The sequence below is a fragment of the Crocodylus porosus genome, unplaced genomic scaffold (assembly GCF_001723895.1).
Source record: "Crocodylus porosus isolate Cpor-Errol unplaced genomic scaffold, CroPor_comp1, whole genome shotgun sequence".
NCBI lineage: Eukaryota > Metazoa > Chordata > Crocodylia > Crocodylidae > Crocodylus > Crocodylus porosus.
This window is the reverse complement of record NW_017728943.1, coordinates 63,495,353-63,515,515: the sequence shown is the minus strand read 5'-3', so window position 1 is coordinate 63,515,515 and position 20,163 is coordinate 63,495,353. Positions and strand designations below refer to the sequence as shown.

The 20,163-nt window shown below is 40.0% G+C and overlaps 1 protein-coding gene across 2 annotated transcripts in view; it reads right to left on the bottom strand.

The window, feature by feature from the left end:
- Positions 1 to 18,683, bottom strand: part of CENPF (centromere protein F) — a 56,002-nt gene extending 37,319 nt beyond the window's left edge. The window contains exons 1-10 of one of the 2 annotated variants that reach the window (XM_019549465.1): positions 18,622 to 18,683; positions 17,594 to 17,682; positions 15,853 to 16,029; positions 14,421 to 14,617; positions 11,937 to 12,052; positions 10,921 to 11,012; positions 9,588 to 9,879; positions 6,822 to 7,024; positions 2,255 to 2,380; positions 164 to 292 (exon numbers count right to left, since the gene is read on the bottom strand). In XM_019549465.1, the coding sequence (XP_019405010.1) occupies positions 164 to 292; positions 2,255 to 2,380; positions 6,822 to 7,024; positions 9,588 to 9,879; positions 10,921 to 11,012; positions 11,937 to 12,052; positions 14,421 to 14,617; positions 15,853 to 16,014 (1,317 nt within the window). In that variant the 5' untranslated portion in view covers positions 16,015 to 16,029; positions 17,594 to 17,682; positions 18,622 to 18,683. The remainder of the gene's footprint in view (positions 1 to 163; positions 293 to 2,254; positions 2,381 to 6,821; positions 7,025 to 9,587; positions 9,880 to 10,920; positions 11,013 to 11,936; positions 12,053 to 14,420; positions 14,618 to 15,852; positions 16,030 to 17,593; positions 17,683 to 18,621) is intronic. The other variant, XM_019549466.1, reaches the window with a different exon arrangement.
- Positions 18,684 to 20,163: the final 1,480 nt, after the last annotated feature.

Sequence of the window (20,163 nt, the reverse complement as noted above, 5' to 3'; positions counted from 1 at the left end):
TTACCACACTCCAGCAGACTTGATTAATCGAGCCTGCTCTGACACACTGTTACTACAGCATATCGGAACAGGATCGCTGCTCGTGTATAGGCACCCTAGAAGACCACAATTTAGATGCTTCCTTCCCAGTTTTATTTGAAGTTTTTACATCTAAGAAGCCTACTTTGTCAAGTTCTGCCCGTAGAGCATTGTAGTCATTTTTGGCTTGCTGCAGTTCCTGGTTCAGCTTGGATTTTATCTGGTTGCACTGCTGGTCTAGTGTATGTAAGGAACGCTGTTGACGAGACAGTTCCTAAAAGTCAATGGTAGAAAAGAAACATAAATACAACTGCCACAGTTTTCTAGTCAAAGTACTGTAACTGTCACCTCTAGCGAAGTGGGGGAAGACACACTTTAAATAGCCTGTCCATGAAAGGCCTGGGGAATTTTACAGGCATCGGGGATAGCAAAAGGAGCAGAAAAGGATAGGTGAAGGAGAAAGTAGGGAAGCATGTGTGATGCCTACTAGAAAAAGACATCTATTTACAAAATAAGTTAGACTCCCTTCAGATAAAAATCACAAGAGGTTGTCAGGAGGAAAAGGCAACAAAGTGATAGTGCTTCCCTTCTATAGCCTTCCTAGGCAACCATATATCTTCCAGTAAAATCAAACACCCCTCCAGCATACTTATGTACCCTCACAACCTATTTTCTAGCATTACTTCCATAAACTACTAAGATTTGCTTTTAGCAGTAAAATAGTAATAATTTCAGGAAAGCATTCTACAGTGATCAATGAAGGGCACTTTGACTCAGAGAACTGCAGAGTTGAAACGTGCTGCTTTTAAAGCAGCATTTCACCTATACCCTAGTAAGATGAAATGCTCGCTGTCTCTTGGGTTTCCACAGCTATCAAAAGGACTGCTCATCTTTTGTTTAGGAGGTAGAGTACAATCAGGTCAAATTCACTGTAGCAGAAAGAAACACAAGTTGTAAGACCCAAATGTGGCATTATTCATCTTCCCTAGCACCAAAACAGTGGCTGAAGCGTTGTCATACTCCTAACTCAGTCATGATTCCTCCTTCAAAATTTGAACCATAATCCAGATTAACACTCCTGCTAATCATGCTTGAAGCACACTTTGTCACAATCAGACATTACTATATGTGAACTATCTATAACAGTACTGTCTATACTGATGGTACTAACTCACTAAACAAAGTAAGAAACAGCACTTAGCAAATACAGATTTCTCCATCATGGTTCACTTCATTTCTACCCAATCAATAGGATTGCCAAAGGTTTTTGAATAACATGGTTTTATGCATTTTGTTGATGCCACTTTGATGAAGTCTTCATTTTTAGCCTCTTCTAAGATGGCTGAAGTCAGTTTATTAGCCTGACAGGCACAACAGGTAACTGCTGATCGCAGTCTCTGCAAGAGCGCTTCTCTCTTTATTTTGGGACACAAACCTGCAAAGTGCTGGCCAATGCATGTCATTTCATGTTATCCTGCCCGAGATCCTAATACTGGATACTTCCAAGCAAGGCTAGGGAACTCATTTGGATTATATTTGGGTATAAAACTGATTATACCAACATTTTTATCTATACATAAATGAATTAGAACTCCGAGTCACATTTCAAGACTCAAAGCCTTTCCTCCACTCCTGCCTTCCCAAAGTCTTGATAGATAATATTATAGTGATGCACTATATAATCAACAGGCAAGGTGCAGTGAGATCATCCCCTCCGTCAGGGGTATGTAAAACACCAAATCGCTCCTAGAACTATATGGTTACCAGGGCAAAAGAGGCATTTGAATTGCCTATCATTCAGGAACATTGCTGCCTTAGACAAAGAGCAGAGACCTTGTCCCAGCCATGAGATCAATGTTTTACACCTCCTAAACCTCTTATTTAATAAAAATAATGAAATAAAAATAAAATACGTTGAATGTTAAAACTTATTGGAACACTAATCCTAACTGTGCTAGAAGAAACCCATGAGGGCACTTAAGTTCTGCCTTCTTGTCATGGGCAGAAGGAAGGAATTCGGAGTCAGTAGGAACCACTCAGTATTTTATGCTCCTTAGTGGGAAGCATAAGACACGCATAGCTCCAATTGCTGCTGCTAATCAAAAGAATGTGAATCTGTGCACAAAAGTACTAGCACACCTACAGTAGGATCAGATCAGGGAAAAGTACTTCACAATGAACAATTTGTTCACCTGAATAAGAGCAGTCTAAGGGAAAACAATGGTTCTCGTCTTACCTCCAGATATTCCCTCTCCTTTTCTTTTACTTTGTGCTCATATGAGTGACGAGCACTTTCAGCATTTTGTCTTTGACACTTCAGTTCTTCTGACAGCTTTTTCACTTTTTGCTCCACTGTTTCATACTATGAAGAATTTAAGAGTTACGGATGAAAATGTTATTTCATTGTATTTGTATTGCTATAGCACCCAAAGACCTCCCCTATAAGGACTAGAATCCCTCTCTGCTAGGTACCATGAAAAAAAGAAAAAACAGAAAAATCAGGTTTTTTTGGGTTTTTTTGGAGAAATCACAAAAACTTGAATGATGAAACTGACAGGTACTCAACTTTATCTAAGGCTAAGCTGATAAGGGATTTCATTTGGCTTCAATACAATAACATAATAAAATTCAGTAGGTACAAATAAAAGCTAAATAACTAAAAGCATTTAGACATGCAATAATTGAGAATTTCAACAACAACAACAAAAAACCACAGTAAACCAGTCTGGTTCACTGGAACAGCAAGAACAGCATATTTTTCATTGTTGAATTGACAATACTGTTAACAGCACACCAGGGAGATTTACAACCAATTTAAAAGAAAACTGCCATGGCAAAATGAAAATTACTCTCTCTGCAGAACATCCTTGATTTTCTGAAGTCTTTTCATTAAAGCAAATAACTAATCTTCAAATGAAATAAAGTGAAAGGGTGACAAAATTTAAAGCTTCTTCATGGTTAGCTGATATTAACCTAGAAGATGACCCAAAAGACAATTTAATGTGATGAGAAAACATTATTGATACCTGTGCATGCATATGCACTGGTAACTGTGCACTATCATATTTAATTTATGCTTTATTGAAATGCAGTTCCACTTACATAGTTATAACTTAGTAAATTATTGATGAAATGGAACATTGTGACAAAAGTACCCTTCTAATTATAGCTGAAACACTGACAGAAAATAAATATCTAAGATGACAACATGCAAAGATGACAACATGAATTCTGGGAAAATTATGATGATGCCATATGGATACCTAATCACAGTTTCATAGATACTAGCTTAATCTGTGCACTGTCAAAGACCACATTCTGGTTGCCTTTTTAGACAACAGACCTACTGTTTATTCAGTCTATTGGAGCAACTTATGTATAAAAAATAAATTTTGAAGTCCAGATCTTCCTCACAGCATCCTGTTCAACCAACCTAGATGGGTGTAGGAATTTTTTTGTCAGAAAGGAAAAGCCATGAGAGAAAAAGAGGAAATATTTTTAATACCCGAAAGGCAGCAGTTGACTCAGTTAGCTCCTGCTCTATTGCCAGTCAATCAATACAAAGCATGATCTACCAGTTCAAACAGCTGCTTCAGAAGAAAAGCACAACTGAGTCCTGTTCAGCCTGCCAAAACCTTGCCTAACCAACCCCATACAAAAAAAAAAAAAAAAACACACTTCACTTGGATATCCCAGTCCTGTATAGCCCCTAAACCACTGTTTCATCTAGTGTTTGTACAGATGTAAAGTTTGAAGTTTTCAAATGTTTGTAACATTCCCCATTGCATGCTTCAAAATCATTGCACTTGCATGCAGTGTTGTGTTCTCCAGCCAGGGAGTGCACAGGGGGCTGTGGCAACCCGTGGCTCTGTTCCCCACTTCTATCACATAGTGGAGGAAGCAGAGTGGACTGACATTGCTGCTCTGCAGCTTCTGTTTCCTGGGATGGAAGCAGAGCTGATGTTAGTGAGTGTTCTTCTGCTGCTCTGCCTCAAAATCTCACAGAGCAGGAAACCAAAAGATAATGTACATGGGTACTGGGGAGCTGGAAAGCAGGAATCCTCAAAACTGTGGTGCACTGTCTTGTGACAGTGGCAAGGGGGCTGCTGGGCTAGGACGGCAGAGTTCCAGGCCCTGGCCACATCTGGTGACCCCTGTATACAAGGAGCATGATAACCAGAGTTCTTCTTCTTTTAGTAGCTTAATTTTCTTTTGCAACTTGTATTTGTAAAACGAAGAAGGATAATACTAAACTCCTCCTCCTCAGTTATTAAGGAAATTCCTGCAGCTTTAGAAGCAACACAAATCTGAAAGTGGAGGACTCTGATAAGAGATGTTTAAAATGTATGTACACTCAGAATATAGCAAGCAATAATTCAAACAACTAAAAACTGTATTGGGTAGAGAAAAGAGAAGCATCCTTTGGCTAGGAAGGTACTGTACAAATTAAATAGCTACCAACAGCACTTTCAAATTTTAAGACTAACATTTTGGAACTTAAGAGATCCTTGCTCACTGTTTAATAAATCGTTTCCAAATTTGACATGTTCTCTTCAGAGGCTGAATTACTGTTTTCTAGATAAACCATTTGCTCTCTTTGCCCGTGAAACACTACTTAGAAATTACAGTATTTTTAAAGAAGTTGGCACTTGTTCTCTCTCATTTTCAGCTGGGATGAGCTGAATGATAGATCATCACGTATTCTTCATATGTTCCATATTTACTACCTTAATTATATTTGATTTTAAAATAGGTTACAGTAAGAAAAAACCTTAATCATATCTATTTGTTATGGCTACAGTTAGAATACACTTTAAACATCTTCACAATCAAGTAACTATTTCAACACTAGGATGAATAGTTCAATGTTCCAGGCCTTGTCCTATTTCTATTACCTTCTTTAATGGTCCTCAAACAACTGGCCGAGAACAGAAACTCCTGTATGCTCCTGGGGCAAATTCTCTGACCCATACTGATGTACAATTACTAGCATCCCCTACAGGCAGGATGCAGCAAAATTTTACAGCCTTCTTAGACCTGCATCCAGGCTGCATACACACGTACTAAGCTGACTTAAAGTAAGGTGACTTAACTAAGTTGACTTAAGGTGAGCCATGTCAGAGAGTATATGTGTACAACTCCCTTGATATGGTGGCAACCAACTTGTGAGCTAAGTAGATTTAACTAATGTGACTCAAGATAATACACCTCAGAGGTATATTATCTTGCACTGCATTTAAAATTGACTGTGCTCCACATATATATGTATGCTCTAACCGTTAAGTCAACTTAACACAGTCAGAAAGTTAGTACAGTAAAATCCCTGTCATCAGGCATGAGTGGGGAATGGGGGGGTGCCAGGTATCTAAAAATGCTGATTACCTGAAAAGTGCAGGTTTCCAAATGGATGCAGAGCAGGACTGGGGGAAGGGTGGCCGCATGCGGAGCAGCAGCAGCGCAGGGTAGCAGGTGGCAGCGGCCGTGTGCAAGCTTCCCCTCCCCACCTCCCGCCGCGTCTGGATAGAAATTCCAGTTAGTAGAGTGCTTTGGACAGTAGAATACCATATAACAGGGATTTTACTGTCTGTGTGTATGCACCCCCAACTCTCAACAAACAGAAATCCTACCAGAAAATTATGTGCAATGCAATAATCATACCTACAGAAAATATAGGACAGTAGTTTTCTTCTTAAATACACCACCACCTTTGAACTAAGCAGGGGGGAAAAGCAAAATACAAAAAGGGACAGAGTAGGCTTGGTGGAATTCAACTTTTATTTTTTTTAATAATTTAAAAAGCTAAAAATAAATGTTTATTTTTAAGCATTTGTTTCATTTTTTATCCACTTAAATTTTCAGATTGTACAAAGTTAGAAGCATGGGGGCACTAGGAATGTAAAAGTTTAAACAGTAATTGTATTTATACCATTTAACATTTACTGTTTACCTCCCAGCTTGGTGCTACCTGCTGTCAGGGCTGCAGCATCACACAGTTGCTGCAGTAGGGAGGTAACTAGTGGCTACTCGGGAGACAGGAACCAGGCAGAGTTGCACAGTGGAGCTGATAGGGCTTAAATAGGAGTGAGCGCAGTAGCAGGGCTGTCATTGGGTGCTACGGGGCAGGCTACAGAGCCAGGACTCCCACCTCTTCCTCACTGCAGACAGACCAGAGGAGGAAGTCAATGAAAACAAAGTAAAGGCTCTTCCCCGCCAAGCAACTTTATTTTTACATTTCCATATGTGCAAACATCAGGGGCCCTTTAAATTAAGCCCCAAGTCTAAATATCTTGGATTTCTAAAAGTATTGTTTATAATTACAGCACATATATTGTAAGACATTCTCAGCTTTAAGTCCATCACAACCTAGTTTTTAATATAACCTTATCCTTTAGAATCCATGGACCATTTTCCTTGGCCTACTGAAGCTTAAAAAGTAGATTCTAAATTGCAGCCTAGATTGTCTTACAGTGGCCATCTGAGGTCAGATCTTGCCACCAGATGTCATTGTTGCTCCACAATACTTCATCAACAAGGCTTGTTCAGATTTTCAAAGAATCCTACCTAAAGGCCAGAGTTTGTATGACGACAAGTTACTGTTATGAAGGTCTTGGGACCTTTCAGAAAATGGCAGGCTAATTAAAAGTATTAAAAAGTTGTCTGATATAATTTTTTCTCTTTTGTATATGCTAATAAAACAATATTCAGGTATCTTGAAAATGTAATTGTGGCTAAATAACTGACAAACATTAGCACAGGAAATTAGCTGTACAAAGAGCCAAAAGTGATCTGATTCAACACGGTACCTGTGCAGCAGCTTGGTCAAGTTGTGCTGTCATTCTAGTCAGTTCATCTTTGCCTTTGTTCAAGTTATTATCTTTTTCACTTAATGTCTGCTTCATTTTATCCAGCTGAAGTTGAGTTTCTTGAAGTTTATTCATATGAGATTTCTTTTCTTTTTCTTGAACTTGTAGAATGTGCTCCAGTTCTTTAACTCTGGAGCTTAGCTCTTAATTTAAAAAAGAATGTGAGAAATGTTTTAGTATTTTAAAAAGCTACTTACAAGCAGCCTACACAACCTAAAAAGATTTATTTTCTGTATTTTATAAAACCTCAGGCCCCTGAGAAGTACAAATAAAAAGGATGTTAAAATATTAATGTATTTAATAAGTGAGATTTTTCATAAAATGTCCTTATATTATTTATAACAATGAGTTATTAAAGCATGCCAAATTTTAAAAATATCCTGGGCACCAGTTATATATTTTTGAGCATCAGGAGCGACTCTAGACAAATTAATTTTAATAGCTTTATTTTCTGGTTCTTATATGTATGCAAGGACCACCAATACTGCAGACATAGTTCCTTGAAAGCAGTGATTCTCAAGTAGATGCCATGGCACCCTGGAATGCCTTGAGGTCCTTTAAAGGTGCCTCAAGATACTAAACGTGCAAGCACCTACATGTGATTCATAAGATAAATCCTGAAATTTCAAACAGGAATCCTGTCTGCATCAAAAACAATCTACCCTGCTGTGGTCTTTAGTTCTTTGAGACAGAAGAATTGTTCTATTATTTTTCCAGTCAACAACGAGGTGAAACGTAAAAATTGGTATTTTTCAAGGGATGCTTTGAGTCTAATGAGGTCAAGAACTACTGCTCTAAAGATCTGCTTCCGCTGAAGACATTTTTGTTAAAGGTCTAACCTCATTTTTCAGATGATTAAAGCTTTGCATATCTGCAAACTAAAACTAATATTATCAAGATAAAAGTATTTAGAGAAATTCAGAATCTGATTTTCTCCCCTTTAGCTCTGAAGAATAATAGAGTGCAACATCAAACTGTTAACAAGTAAGAGAAATTATTGTGTGTTAATCTTTTATGATGATCTGTCCCACTGCTGCAGGACGCAAAACTACTTGCTTGTTATATAACATACACACATACATCAACAATGACAGAAAAAATAAAAATTCTTCTTTAAGTCGTGGACAACCCCTATAAAGCTGCAGTCAGATGCAATTAATTTTAAGATAAAACAACAATATAAACTAAGCCTTGACCTGAAACTCTAGGCTTTTGAATAAACAGTGCATCACAAGTGGATGTTTCTACTTGTAAAACTATTCTACAAAAAAAGATTTACCAGTAAAGCTGGTTGGAAACACCAAGTTGCTGAAACCAAAACATCTTGCATTCAACAACCTTTTACTGAATCCAGGGAAAGGTCACATGAAATCCTTCCTGGGTTCTTTGTAAACTACCTGTGGGCCAGGTAGTGGCTGTTTCACAACCCCTTGATCTGGGGCAGCCTCTCAGTTACATTCAGCAGTGTTAAGAAACGCTGGGAAGATAATTTCATTTAGGAAATACCATGTGGGGTATTTAGAAAATGAAAATTTCCCCAAATTTCTGCACTGTAAACTTTGGAAATTGTAAGGGGTTTTTTTTTCCCCGATTTGGACCGAAACCAAATTTTAAACGTGAAATTTCTCAGCAACTGGAAAGCCTACCTCATAGATTTCACTAATACCAATAAGAATTTTTTTGAAAGGCTACTTTAAGACTCATGGGTTCTATGTAGAAATCTTCCAGAAGAACAAAGTGCTGAGAGAGAAATTGCTTCTGAAGAGACCCATCCATCCTTTCAAAAAGAATGGTATACAGACTAAATACTACCAAATTAACTGACAGAAAACCTCAAACCAAAGCGAGACTGAGCTAAAATTAAGGAATGTCACATGAAATGATCATAAATCCCCTGTGACAAAACAGCACATCTGCTGATGACACAAAGCTCATCCAAGACAGCTGCTAAATCACTGTTAAAACTTTACAGCTACTCTATACAGATCCTTCACTACATGGGGGCAGGCAAGGTAAAGGTGAACCTTTCAATTCCCTTAGTGAGGGAAGGGTGAGAAGTGCACTCAGTTCAGAAAACTTTAACTGCTCATTCTACTGCACTCTTTAGTTTAACAAGGGGCATACACTGCCCCTGCCTCTGTTGCCTATCTGAGGCATGAGAAAGAACAGCTTAGTAAAGGACCTTGGTTATCAGTTTATTTCAAAATCTGTTTTAGACAAAACTCAGAAACAAATGGGAAGGTAACCTATTTATTGTATTTACTCTTCCTTTGCCAAAAAGAAGACAACAAATTCTGGTTATTTCTCATGAAAAGTCATTATTGCCTGGAATAGGAAGGTAGTATTTTAAATGGCATTTTTCTATATCCCCAAATTCAGTACATCACATTTCTAACAGGGACCTATTCTGCAAGTTTATAATATAAAATCTCTTATAGCCATACAAAGATCAGGATCAGAAAAACAAAAGGGACTAAACATAGCTGAATGAAAACCGAGTTACCTTACCAATTGGTCCTTCCTAGAAGAACGTTTTTATCAATTAAAAAATGTTAACAGACCTATCATATAGTATTTTATACGCTGACCTCCAAGTCATTAAAAGGCTGAGAAAGACTTATAGTCTTTAATGAAGAAGTTCTATGTATTGGTTTTAAATTCTCCTTAAAATCACATTTAAAGACACTGTTGCACTATGCAAGATACCTTGGTTTTGTGCTTTTAACCTATCAATGACTGGAGAATTACTAGAATTATTAGAGAAACTTCTGTTGAAATCTTTCTTCTCTGATCTCAGGCCAGAATGGCTGGGAGTCTTCTCTTGTTCCCAAGGAAAACTGGAGGTAGAAAAAATTCTTTTTAAGGGGGTTTCCTGATTGCTGGATGAAGGACAGTTTGGTGTCTTTTCCTGTTGCCAGGAGAAAACTGACAAGGATGCCTGATGCCGAGCAATTTCCCTGTGACTCATAGTGTTTTGAAGATGAGATTGATTTATTTTCTGTCAAAGAAAAGAGTGAAAAAAAGCATACACAACTTTATATAGTTCCATATCTGACAAATTGAGAGAATGTATTCATCAACCCCCCCACCCCAGTTGGAAATGGTAGAGCAATAGGTCAAGATATCAGTTCAATTTTTTTTATGACATAGTAATACTAGCCATCCAGCTGTGCAAGATACTATGCAATTCAAGCTGCTTTTATATTCTAGTAGGCAACTGGCTGAAATAGTTCAGATTAATATCCTAGTCAGCTAAGGAGGGTTACAATTCCAAGAAGTTGTATTTGTGGTTTCTTTTATCTGGCATGTCTGGTTTTTGGGGGTTTTTTTAATTTTAAACTAATATTAGAATATTTTCCTGCCAAGTTTCTTAAAATCAGCTCTCATCAGTTATGTCATCAGTTACGTACTTAGTGCTAAACTCGATATAGATACACACATACACCACTTGCGACTTGCTCCTGATTAGAGGGCAGGCAAAAGCTATGGTTTTAAATATGGCACCGTTTTTGCCTCCCACTACAGATTGACTGAGAGGCCTCAGATGGCCCTGCTATTTATTACCAACTAGTAGGGAGGCAAAAATGGCTCGTTTAAAATCTCAGTTTTCACTTCCATGCTGATTAGGAGGGAGCGGGTCCGCCACTAATCATCAGCGAGGAGGTGGGGCAAGGAACAAGGTGCACATGGGGAAACATGCAAAATTAAAAGGAGCTGCTGCACACTCTACGTCCGCCGTGAATTTGTTAGGTCCCCACCTATAATTCCTTAGGTTAAAATGCTTAACAAATCCTAAAAGTCAAAAAAGTATCACTTAGTTTTGAAAAGCTGTCAGGAAGTGAACTATATGTACTTCTTATTTTACTCATGAATCTCTGAAATCTACATTTGTAAGTTATGCCATTAATGAAAACAATACATTTAATTATACCAGATTTTCCTCAGAAATCATTTGGCTAATTTTGAGGTATTTCACTTTTATCCACTTCTTACATTATATCACTAATAATACTACATACACCATTTAAATTATTCTTACTTTAATTTGGCTGGCTCTCAGTTCTGCCTCTAATCTTTTTCTTTCTTCAACTTCTTTATTATATTTTTCTTGTAGCTCCTCAAACTTTGAATCTGCAATTTGTTTAATGAACTTTTATTAAGTCTGTACATAGATAACAAGTTTATGCCCATATTTAAACAAAAATGATAAACCAACAGCATCAGAAACCTCCAGACGTATGAGACAAAGCTCGGTGAAATCTTCTAAAAAGTAAAATTAATCATTTCAGGAGCTCAGTCTTACACACTGGACTGAGATCTAGAATTCAGTGCCGCAATGAAAAGACTACTGCAAGGCCTAGGGACCAGTGCTTCAGGTACAATGGACACATAATGCCAAATGAAAATAGACTTTTTCCTAGTATTTCCATATAATTAACATTAATTTTTAGCATTAATGTGACATATCAGGCATTGCAGTTGGGATCTTCAAAGCAACCTAAAGGAAATCAGTGATAGTTGCATAACAAACCCCTTAGGCTCATTTAAAAAGTGTACCCTAAAAATCATATAGGTCAAACTGCAAATTTTAAAATTGGCATCACTGACATAAAAGACAAAAAGGTACAAAATAGTCAGCTGGCTTTTGCTTGAATTGCATAGGCATGCACACTACCATGTGACAACTGAACTTAAAATATTTTTCTAACCTGAGCAGTCATCAGTGTCATGCTGATTCAGTTTTAACCAAAGTAACATTTGTGAAGTCAATTATGCAAAAACTGGCTGCAGCCGATATTAAAAATAAGAGCTTTATTTCATAAAATTGCAATGAAATCTGTAGATATACATGACTATTCATGCTCTTATAAGAAAATCCATTAATGAATGTGATATAAAAGCTACAGAATAAACTGAGTAGGGGGAAAAAAAACTATGTACACATTACTTTGATACACCTTTAAGATAAGCTTTGCTGGACTTTTCCTTTTCCACTGTACAAAAGAATTTAATATTTTTTCTATTATGTGTATCACAGGGAAGAAACAAGTTTACCATTCTGATTTTGAGTTGGTGTTAAAGAAGCAGTAAAAGTCTTCTGTGGTGTGCCACTGAATGATATATCTCCTGTAGTAAGGGATTGCAGACTCCTCTCAAGCTCGGATTTGCACCTGTTTGAAAAGGAATTATATAAAATGGAATTAGCCAGAAGAAATAAGAACTCCTATTCTTAAATGTAAGAGGTCAAAATGCAAACTGAATTGTTTTAGATACCAGTTCAGAATTATAGTATGATACAAATTAATATTAGAACCTGTACTTTCACAGCTTGTGATATTTGGCTATTGTAAGAATATATTAAAACATGAAAAGCAAAATTGACTTATATATTTTATACACACACAAAATACATACACAGAACCATAGCCTGACCTGAAGACCAGATCTAGCCAGGGCCCAACTCCCTAAAGTATGCCTCCACAGTACTAGGTAGTTAGGCTAAGCGCTGTATAAGAAATAAAAGGATTCAGTAAGTTGTTTTTTCTTACCAGTGTTGGAGTTAATGGGCAGAACACATCTCCCCACTGTGTTCTCCTTAGACTAGTAGTTTCTGAGTTTATGAACTGAACAAAAATGCTTTGATAGTTATGTACCATACTTAAAGGATGTTGTTTGTAGCCCTGTTGGTCTAAGCTTATACAGAGTCTGCCTATGTCCTTAAAGAAGGGTGTTTGTGCCCAAAAGCTTGCAAAGAACAATTTTTCCAACTATTTAGTTGGTCTAATAAAAAAATCACATCTACCCAAACAACCTCATCCGTCTTTCCAGTAAGGCGTACATAACTATAAAAGGAAAGACACTTCGCTGGTCTCTCTTCATTTTACATACATTTTTCACATTTTACTAAAGATTTCCATAGAGAGGAACAGTTACAAGTCTTGAACCAATTTTTTTTTATTAAAACACCAAACTTTGTGTTTTAGGTAGGAACCGTCCTATTGACATAAAGGATTCTGTGCCACTCATGATTCTCATGGATCCTACCTTTCCCAATATATTAATGAACAAAATAGAAAAAAAACCCAAAAGAAACCAAAGCACACAAGTAGGTGAAGTGCCAAGCACGCCTTTGGAAAACTGAAGAAACAGGCCCCTTTCTCGCCGCCCACCTGCAACAGCTCACCAAAAACTCCCTAAGTGGCCCTCCAGCCCAAATAATTGCCCATCCCTGATTTAAGACTTCCAAGACATTCTTCACTTGTTTTAAATCATAAGAGAAATAAGGTACTACAGCAGGGGTAGACAACCCCAGGCACATGTCAGGTTGCAGCTTGCAAAGGCATTTGGCTTGGCGCACATGCCTTGGGGCAGACAGTGAGGGAGCTACAAGGGCCTGATCCTTGTTGTGGCAGTGCAGCCCCAGCCCCTTCCCACCTCAACAAACACGCCAGGGCTCCATGGACCTCAGTGCAGCTGCTGGCAGCCTTCCCACCGCCTGCTGCAAGCAGCCTGGGCTCTGAGGCAGGCAGCAGGGGCAAGCAGCCAGGAGGCTGCAGGCAGTTTCACCAGGTCCAGAGCCCCAGCCCAGTTCATTGCTGGTGGTGAGCGTACATGTGCCTCAGGGTGGATGGCAGAGAAGGGGCCAGGGCTGCTCTGTCACAAGGATCAGGCCCCTTGTGGCTCCCCCGCCATCTGTCCCTGGCATGCCAACATCTTACAAGTTGAAGTTTCAGGTATTTTTGGCATTCTACCGACAAACATTGCCTATCCCTGTACTACAGACTTTAAATATAACCCGCTCACTCATTTGGGGTTTGTACTTGCCTCCTTATATAACCAAAAGGGCATGATGTGTTAATTTGGGAACACAGAATGTTAAAACACTCAAAAGAAAGATGTCTGCTTTGAGAAACGGACAACACAAGATGCGCAGAGAAGCAGAAGACTGACTGTAGCCATATTGGGGAAAAAGTATATGCAGTGATGCCCCTCAAAAAAAGTGATCCTGAAGACAGATGTGCCTCGTATTCATAATTTTCACTGAATGCAACAGGAAGTCCAAGTACCCAGTATCTCTGTTTTTAGGACTCTACCTAAAAGTGTACTGTAGGAACCTAAACATTAGGCACATGTTTGAATTATTTAGCTACACACTTGAACTTCATTTAAAATGGAGAACAAGAATATGAATAACCCGTTTATTTTTTTAATGGAAAATAAGCAAGTAGATCTGTAACCAAGTTACAAGAGCCAGCCTGTAGGGCTAGCATGATTAGAGTACACTGATCTTTGTAGCCAACAGCAAACAACAGAGTAATGATGAGACTAGCAACCACATCTGTCTACCTTTGGCTCCTGTGCCTGAATGATCCAGTATTTATTTACAGCTTGATAGATGGTGACAACTTTTGGCTCCAGTTAGGAGTGGGACCCAAACTGACACCTCTGGAGCCAAAATAAGGTACCTTGACTGATCTGGTACTGCACCTCAACAAGTAGTAACAGCTACATTTAAGATACACACTTTTAAATACTCACCTTTTAAGCTCCTGTTCCAGTTTCTCTATTTGTTTCTTTCCTGAATTCAATTGCCCCACTTGATAGTTAACTTGTGATTCTTTTACTTGAAGTTCATGTGAAATTTTCTGCTTTGCTTTCTCAAGATTATCACATAATTCCATCAGGCTCTGGTTCTCTCTTTTCAGTGTTGCTCCTTCACTTTTTTCATTTTCAACCTAATTGGAATAGTCAATAATAAAATGTCTCTCTTATTTTCAGATTTTGATCAAGCCTGTGAATAAAGAGGGGGTGTTTGAAATACCTTAGTCCTCTTCTGACTTTACTCTGAATGTTTTTTTCTGTAAAGTAGAAATTATTTTATGCCATGCAAATATTTTCCTTCACTACATTTAGAGGGTTTGACAGTACTGAAAACTTTAGTTATACAGAAAGCTGTTTTGTCATCTTTCTAGCATATGCATGACAATTTTGAACCAGGCATTTGCCACTTGTCAACACTCTGACACATGCACATGTTAAAGTGATTTCTTTAAAGTAGTAGTCTAACACCAAATACCACACAAGCCAGAAAAGCTCCTTATAACCCTTACAAGACATGAGATGACTAAACCTAAAATCATATCACTGACAGCTTTGCACCCTAATCTTCCAATCAGATAAGTTTCATAAACAAAATTCTTGAACTGCTAGAGTTAAATGTACACATTACATGTATTAAGAGCAATGTTGCAGAGAAAGGCATACCAGCAAGCTGCGCTTTGTACTAATATACCAAAACTATGTCCTTTTCTTCCACACCTCCTGAGGCAAATAAGACAGTGATAAATGCAGTTTTGCTAGTATAACTACAACTACTCTAGGGGCTTCTGTCAACAGAACTAAAATAGTCCGATATTGCACTGCTTCATACTCCAACATACTGGCATTACCTATGATGGCAGAAATTCATAGTACAGATGTTACAGTGATGTTCAAAGAAATAACTGACCAGTGTTGTCTTGTATGTTAGGCAACAGTATAATGATGACCAAACCTCTATTAAGGTTTTTGCATGCATCACAGCAAAAGAGAGTTCCTGTGAAGGAAGGATCTGAAGCTACCAAGGTAGCTCCACAGTTATTCATGCAGAAGTGAGATGCGTAGCACTGAGAACACACAAAATTGCCTGTCTGAAAGTTTAACAGTTAAGCAACGGACACTAGCCTCAGTCCGATCAGAGGTGGAAGATGATTTTTTAAATAAGTGACAGATCATATGTAGAAAAGGGATGGGTTATATCAGTATCTTTAAAATGAAGCCAAACAGATTCTGTTTCAAGTAGCAAAAAAAAAAAAAACTACAAGAAAGTCTGTAGAGTGGAGTGACATACTCAAAGCAACAGGATAATGCAAAGATCTTGATACCAGTATTCTAAATGCATGTGAACAGGATAAGATGCATTATAAATTACCTTCTGCTTCTGCTTCTGCAAAGCTGCCTCCAGAGAGTCAAGTTGGAACTGCCTTTTCTGTCGTTCTTTTTTCAAGTTGTCTAGTTGACTTTCAAGCTCCTGAATCTTCTGAAGGGCTCTTGTGGAAAGACCTTCTTTCCATTCTTCCACAGCCCAACTCATTTTATCTCCTTGTTCCTTAATATCAAATGAAAAATTATTAAAACCTGAAACACAGAGGAAAAATACCAGATCCTAAAAGGTTGAAATTTCAGGGGGCTGGGGGGGGGGAAACGGGCATTATTGCGATTAGGAAGTATATCAGTCATCAGTTAAGGCAGAGAGCAAAAGTGGGCAACACTAAGATCACCAACATTATGGACACCCAAACCATGGCCAGCAACTTTATACCTGGAGAGTGACTACTTTAACATCTTCTTTCTTACAAGAAGATGGAGAAAAGCAAGTGATTTAATTTTTTACAAGGATTTTTTTAGTTCTTTGCTTCTATGCTTTCAGGTGCATTTTAGAATGCTAGCTCCTATAATTTACTTAGAATCATATCAATATATAATTTGTTAAAGATTTTTCATTACTGTGTAGCTGTGCAGGCAAAATGCTTCAATACACATTTATGTTGGAAGTCTTAGAATCATAGAAAATTAGAGTTGATCTAAAGGACTTCAAGAGGTCATCATCTAGTCCAACCCCTCCCCACCCCCAACTCAAAGCAGGACTAGCCCCAACTAGATCATCCCAGCCAAGGTTCTCTCTAACCAAGTCTTAAAAACCTCTAAGGATAGAGATTCCACATCTCTGGGTAACCTGTTCCAGTGCTTTCCTACCCTCCTAGTGAGAAAGTTTTTCCTAATATCTAACCTAAACCTCCCTTGCTACAACTTGAGACCATTGCTCCTTGTTCTGTCATCTGTCACCAATGAGAGCAGTCTAGCTGCGTCATCTTTCAAACCCCACTTCAGGTAGTTGAAGGCTGTTATTAATCCCCTCTCAGTCTTCTCTTCTCTAGACTAAATAAGCTCAGTTCCGTCAGCCTCTCCTCATAAAACATGTCCCCCAGCCCCTTAACCATTTTCATTGTCCTCCACTGGGCTCTCTCCAATTTGTCCACATCCTTTGTAGTGGGGGACCCAAAATCGGACACAGTTCTCCAGATGTGGCTTCAATAGTGCCAGGTAGAGGGGAATAATTATATCCCTCGATCTGCCAGCAACACTCCTACTACTTCTGCACTCTGCTGAGAGAAACTATACCGTCATATTAGGCTCCTGCTGTCCTGCTCTCTTTACAACAGTTTATAACATTTGGAAGGAAAACAGCTGAGCATGTGGCTCTCTTTCTGCCAGCATGAGGCAAGCATGTAAGTATAAACACATGTCCAATCATTGAGCCCTTTTTGACACAGCTGTACAACTGTTTCTTCAAGTTGTATTTGATACAATGGCAAATAAAGTAATCATATAGGTTTTGAGATTAAAATTAAGGTAGAATAAGTTAGCTGTGCATTCACAGAAGACAAATATTACTCATGTAGACCACTCTTTATTGAATGACCACTTTGCATGTTTAAGTTACTATAAGAGAATAACAAACACTTAGATAAGAGGCTTTAAAATGTTCCAAAATACAGCTGCACATTTGCAAGTTACCTAAGGCTCAGGTCAAACTCAAATTTCCAAAGACAGACTCACGTTCTAAAAACCAGCCTCACATCCTTCCCAATTGCCAACCCACCTATACTTATGTTTCTAAAGAAATACAGGGCAAGGATTCCTTAGGGTGATCACTTTTACTGGACCAACCACATAGCTTGGATAGAGTTCAGATGAGCTGCTGAATAAGCAGAGAAATAAGATTCACAATAAAAAAAAAGTCAGGTTCACATCAGCCTCCGAACTATAAATAGTGCAAGTGAAATTGTAGCTGTGACGGTCCAGAAATTATACAAGGGGCAAGGATGCCTTAGGGCGATAGCTTTTATCGGACCCACTACATAAGTGGGACACACAAGCTTTCGAACACAAGGTGCTCTTGGTCCGATCTGTTTCAAGTGATCTGCTTTGGAGCAGGTTAAGCCCAGATGGTTTCTCAAGTTCTCCTGCCTAGCTGTATCACACAGCCTGCGTGTTGTGCCTTGGCACAACATTAGGTTTCCTATGCAGGCTTCAGTTGGGGCTCGTCCTAATAGTTGGGACTCTGAGCAGGGGATTGGAGGTCCCCGATCCCTTCAAACCCTCATGTTCTACTATCCCATGATTAAAAGGATGGCAGATGCTACGTTATCTTTAAGTATGGGCTTTTGCTGGGATCCTATGACCCCAGCTGACTTCCTGCCCACGGGGCAGGGGGCTGGACTCGATGATCCTCCAGGGTTCCTTCCGGCCCAAATGTCTATGAAATCTTAAAGGCTTAAAGTGGAGCCTTGAAAAGCTCAGCTAGCTCTAGCCCAACCATGCAATGGGGCCAGTCCCACAGAGTGCCCGACATTCTTCCTACCCCTCAGCAGCAAAGTAAATGGGGGGCCTCATTTGCATGCATATTTGCCCAGTGTCCGCCCACACGATCATTTCCAGCTTCCATGGCGATACTTTCATCATATTTAAGACTGGCACCGCCGGCCCCAACCGCACCAAACAACTGCTCCCCCCAGCCCAAGGAGCCCGGAGCCAGCCACTTCTTCCCGGTCCCGGCTCCGTCGGTGCGGGGGAGGGGGTGGCGGTTAACGGTCGCCCGAGCCCCCCTAGAAGGAAGAAGGGGCAGGAGGAATCTCACCGCGGCCCCGCGTCCGGCTCCGCTCAACTTTCGAAACCACCGCCAGCGCGGCTTCTCGTAAGGATAAACTGCTACCGGCTCTGATTGGCTAATAACGCCGCCACTCAAGACCCCCAAGCCTCTCAGCTGCGGCTCCGAGAGCCCCGGGGCGGGAGCAAGCGCCACGATTGGTGCGTTCAGGCGCATTCAAATGCTATTGGCTGCGAGGGTGGAGAGAGACGCGTCGGGAAGAGCGTACGGTGGAGTAGCTGGGGGGGGCGGGAGGAGCACCGGGGGCGAGAGACAGGGATCTGATTGGGCCGTAGTAGAGCGGAAGGGAAGCTGATTGGTCAGTCCAGCGGTATTTAAGGCGGCTGTGTGGCAAGGGAGCCTTCGCAGTCTGAGGGCAGAAGAAATAGGGGTAGGAAGTGGTCTTCAGGGGCTCCTTTGACTGCCCCCTGCCTAAGCCACCCCCTGCAATTCATTGTTTCTCAGCAAAGCTACCCAGTCAACCCCCTACCAGCCTGGTGCTGGCTGCTCCTCTGCACCTGCAGCTCAGCCTCTGGCTTGACAGCAATATGGAAACCACAAGCGTGTTGCTAAGGGCTGAGCCCTGTGCCATTTCCCCATAGTGAGATTTTGGCTGGCACAAGCCCACATGACATGGACGTATGCACAAACCATTAAAATTGAATCCATGGGGTCACCCACCCCAGCAGCTCTATAAAGAAACCAGAGCTGTGGCTGCAGCTGAGGTAAAACACTGCATCACAGCTCTGCCCAGGCTTGGTTGCTCTGCCTTCCTTGTCAGAAGTGGGGTTGGAGCATTGCATCTCCATGGGTCCCAGATGTCATATATATATTTAATATATATTGTGTATATGTGTTACAACAGGCATGGGGAGGGGGGTTGGTGAAAACTGCTATCAGACCAACTAGTGGGGAGAGATATGAGATGCATTTTTGGGCACACAATGCCCTTTGCCTGATGTGAGGCAGGGCATGCTATACCCAAAAGTTTCTCTAACATCTCTCTTCGTTATGCAGTTGTTCCAACCAAAGATATCAAGAAATTGCTCCCTGTAAGAGTTAACTCCAGCCCAGCCCAGATTAACAGGAGCCTGTTCCCTCTTCTCTCAGGTGGACTTCACTGCAGGCAGCAAAAGCTTTGCTGGAGCCCATGCTGCAGCTGGGGTTGGGGAGAAGTAGCAGCAGGGAAAAGTCATAGCCTTTGGGGAATGCCAACCCACCTCAGATCTGAGCCAGGTAGTTTCAGCCTGCAGCTCTGAATGGTTTCTGATTTACAGTCTAAGATAACCTGTTGACCAGTTAGCCTACGCCAACCCAAGAGCACTTTTGCTATCAACTTAGTGTAGTTCCTCTGACTTGCCACTTTGGATAGGGGTTTTTTTTGTAATGGCTGCTTTTCAACACCTGGGAAATGGAGGAAGGCCAGATCACTCTGAAACCGCTCTACTAAGTGACTGTATCCATCGTTATAGTGGTTGCACATGTGTTTGGCATTATGAAGGCACGAAAGAGAAGTGGTGAAAAGATTATCTC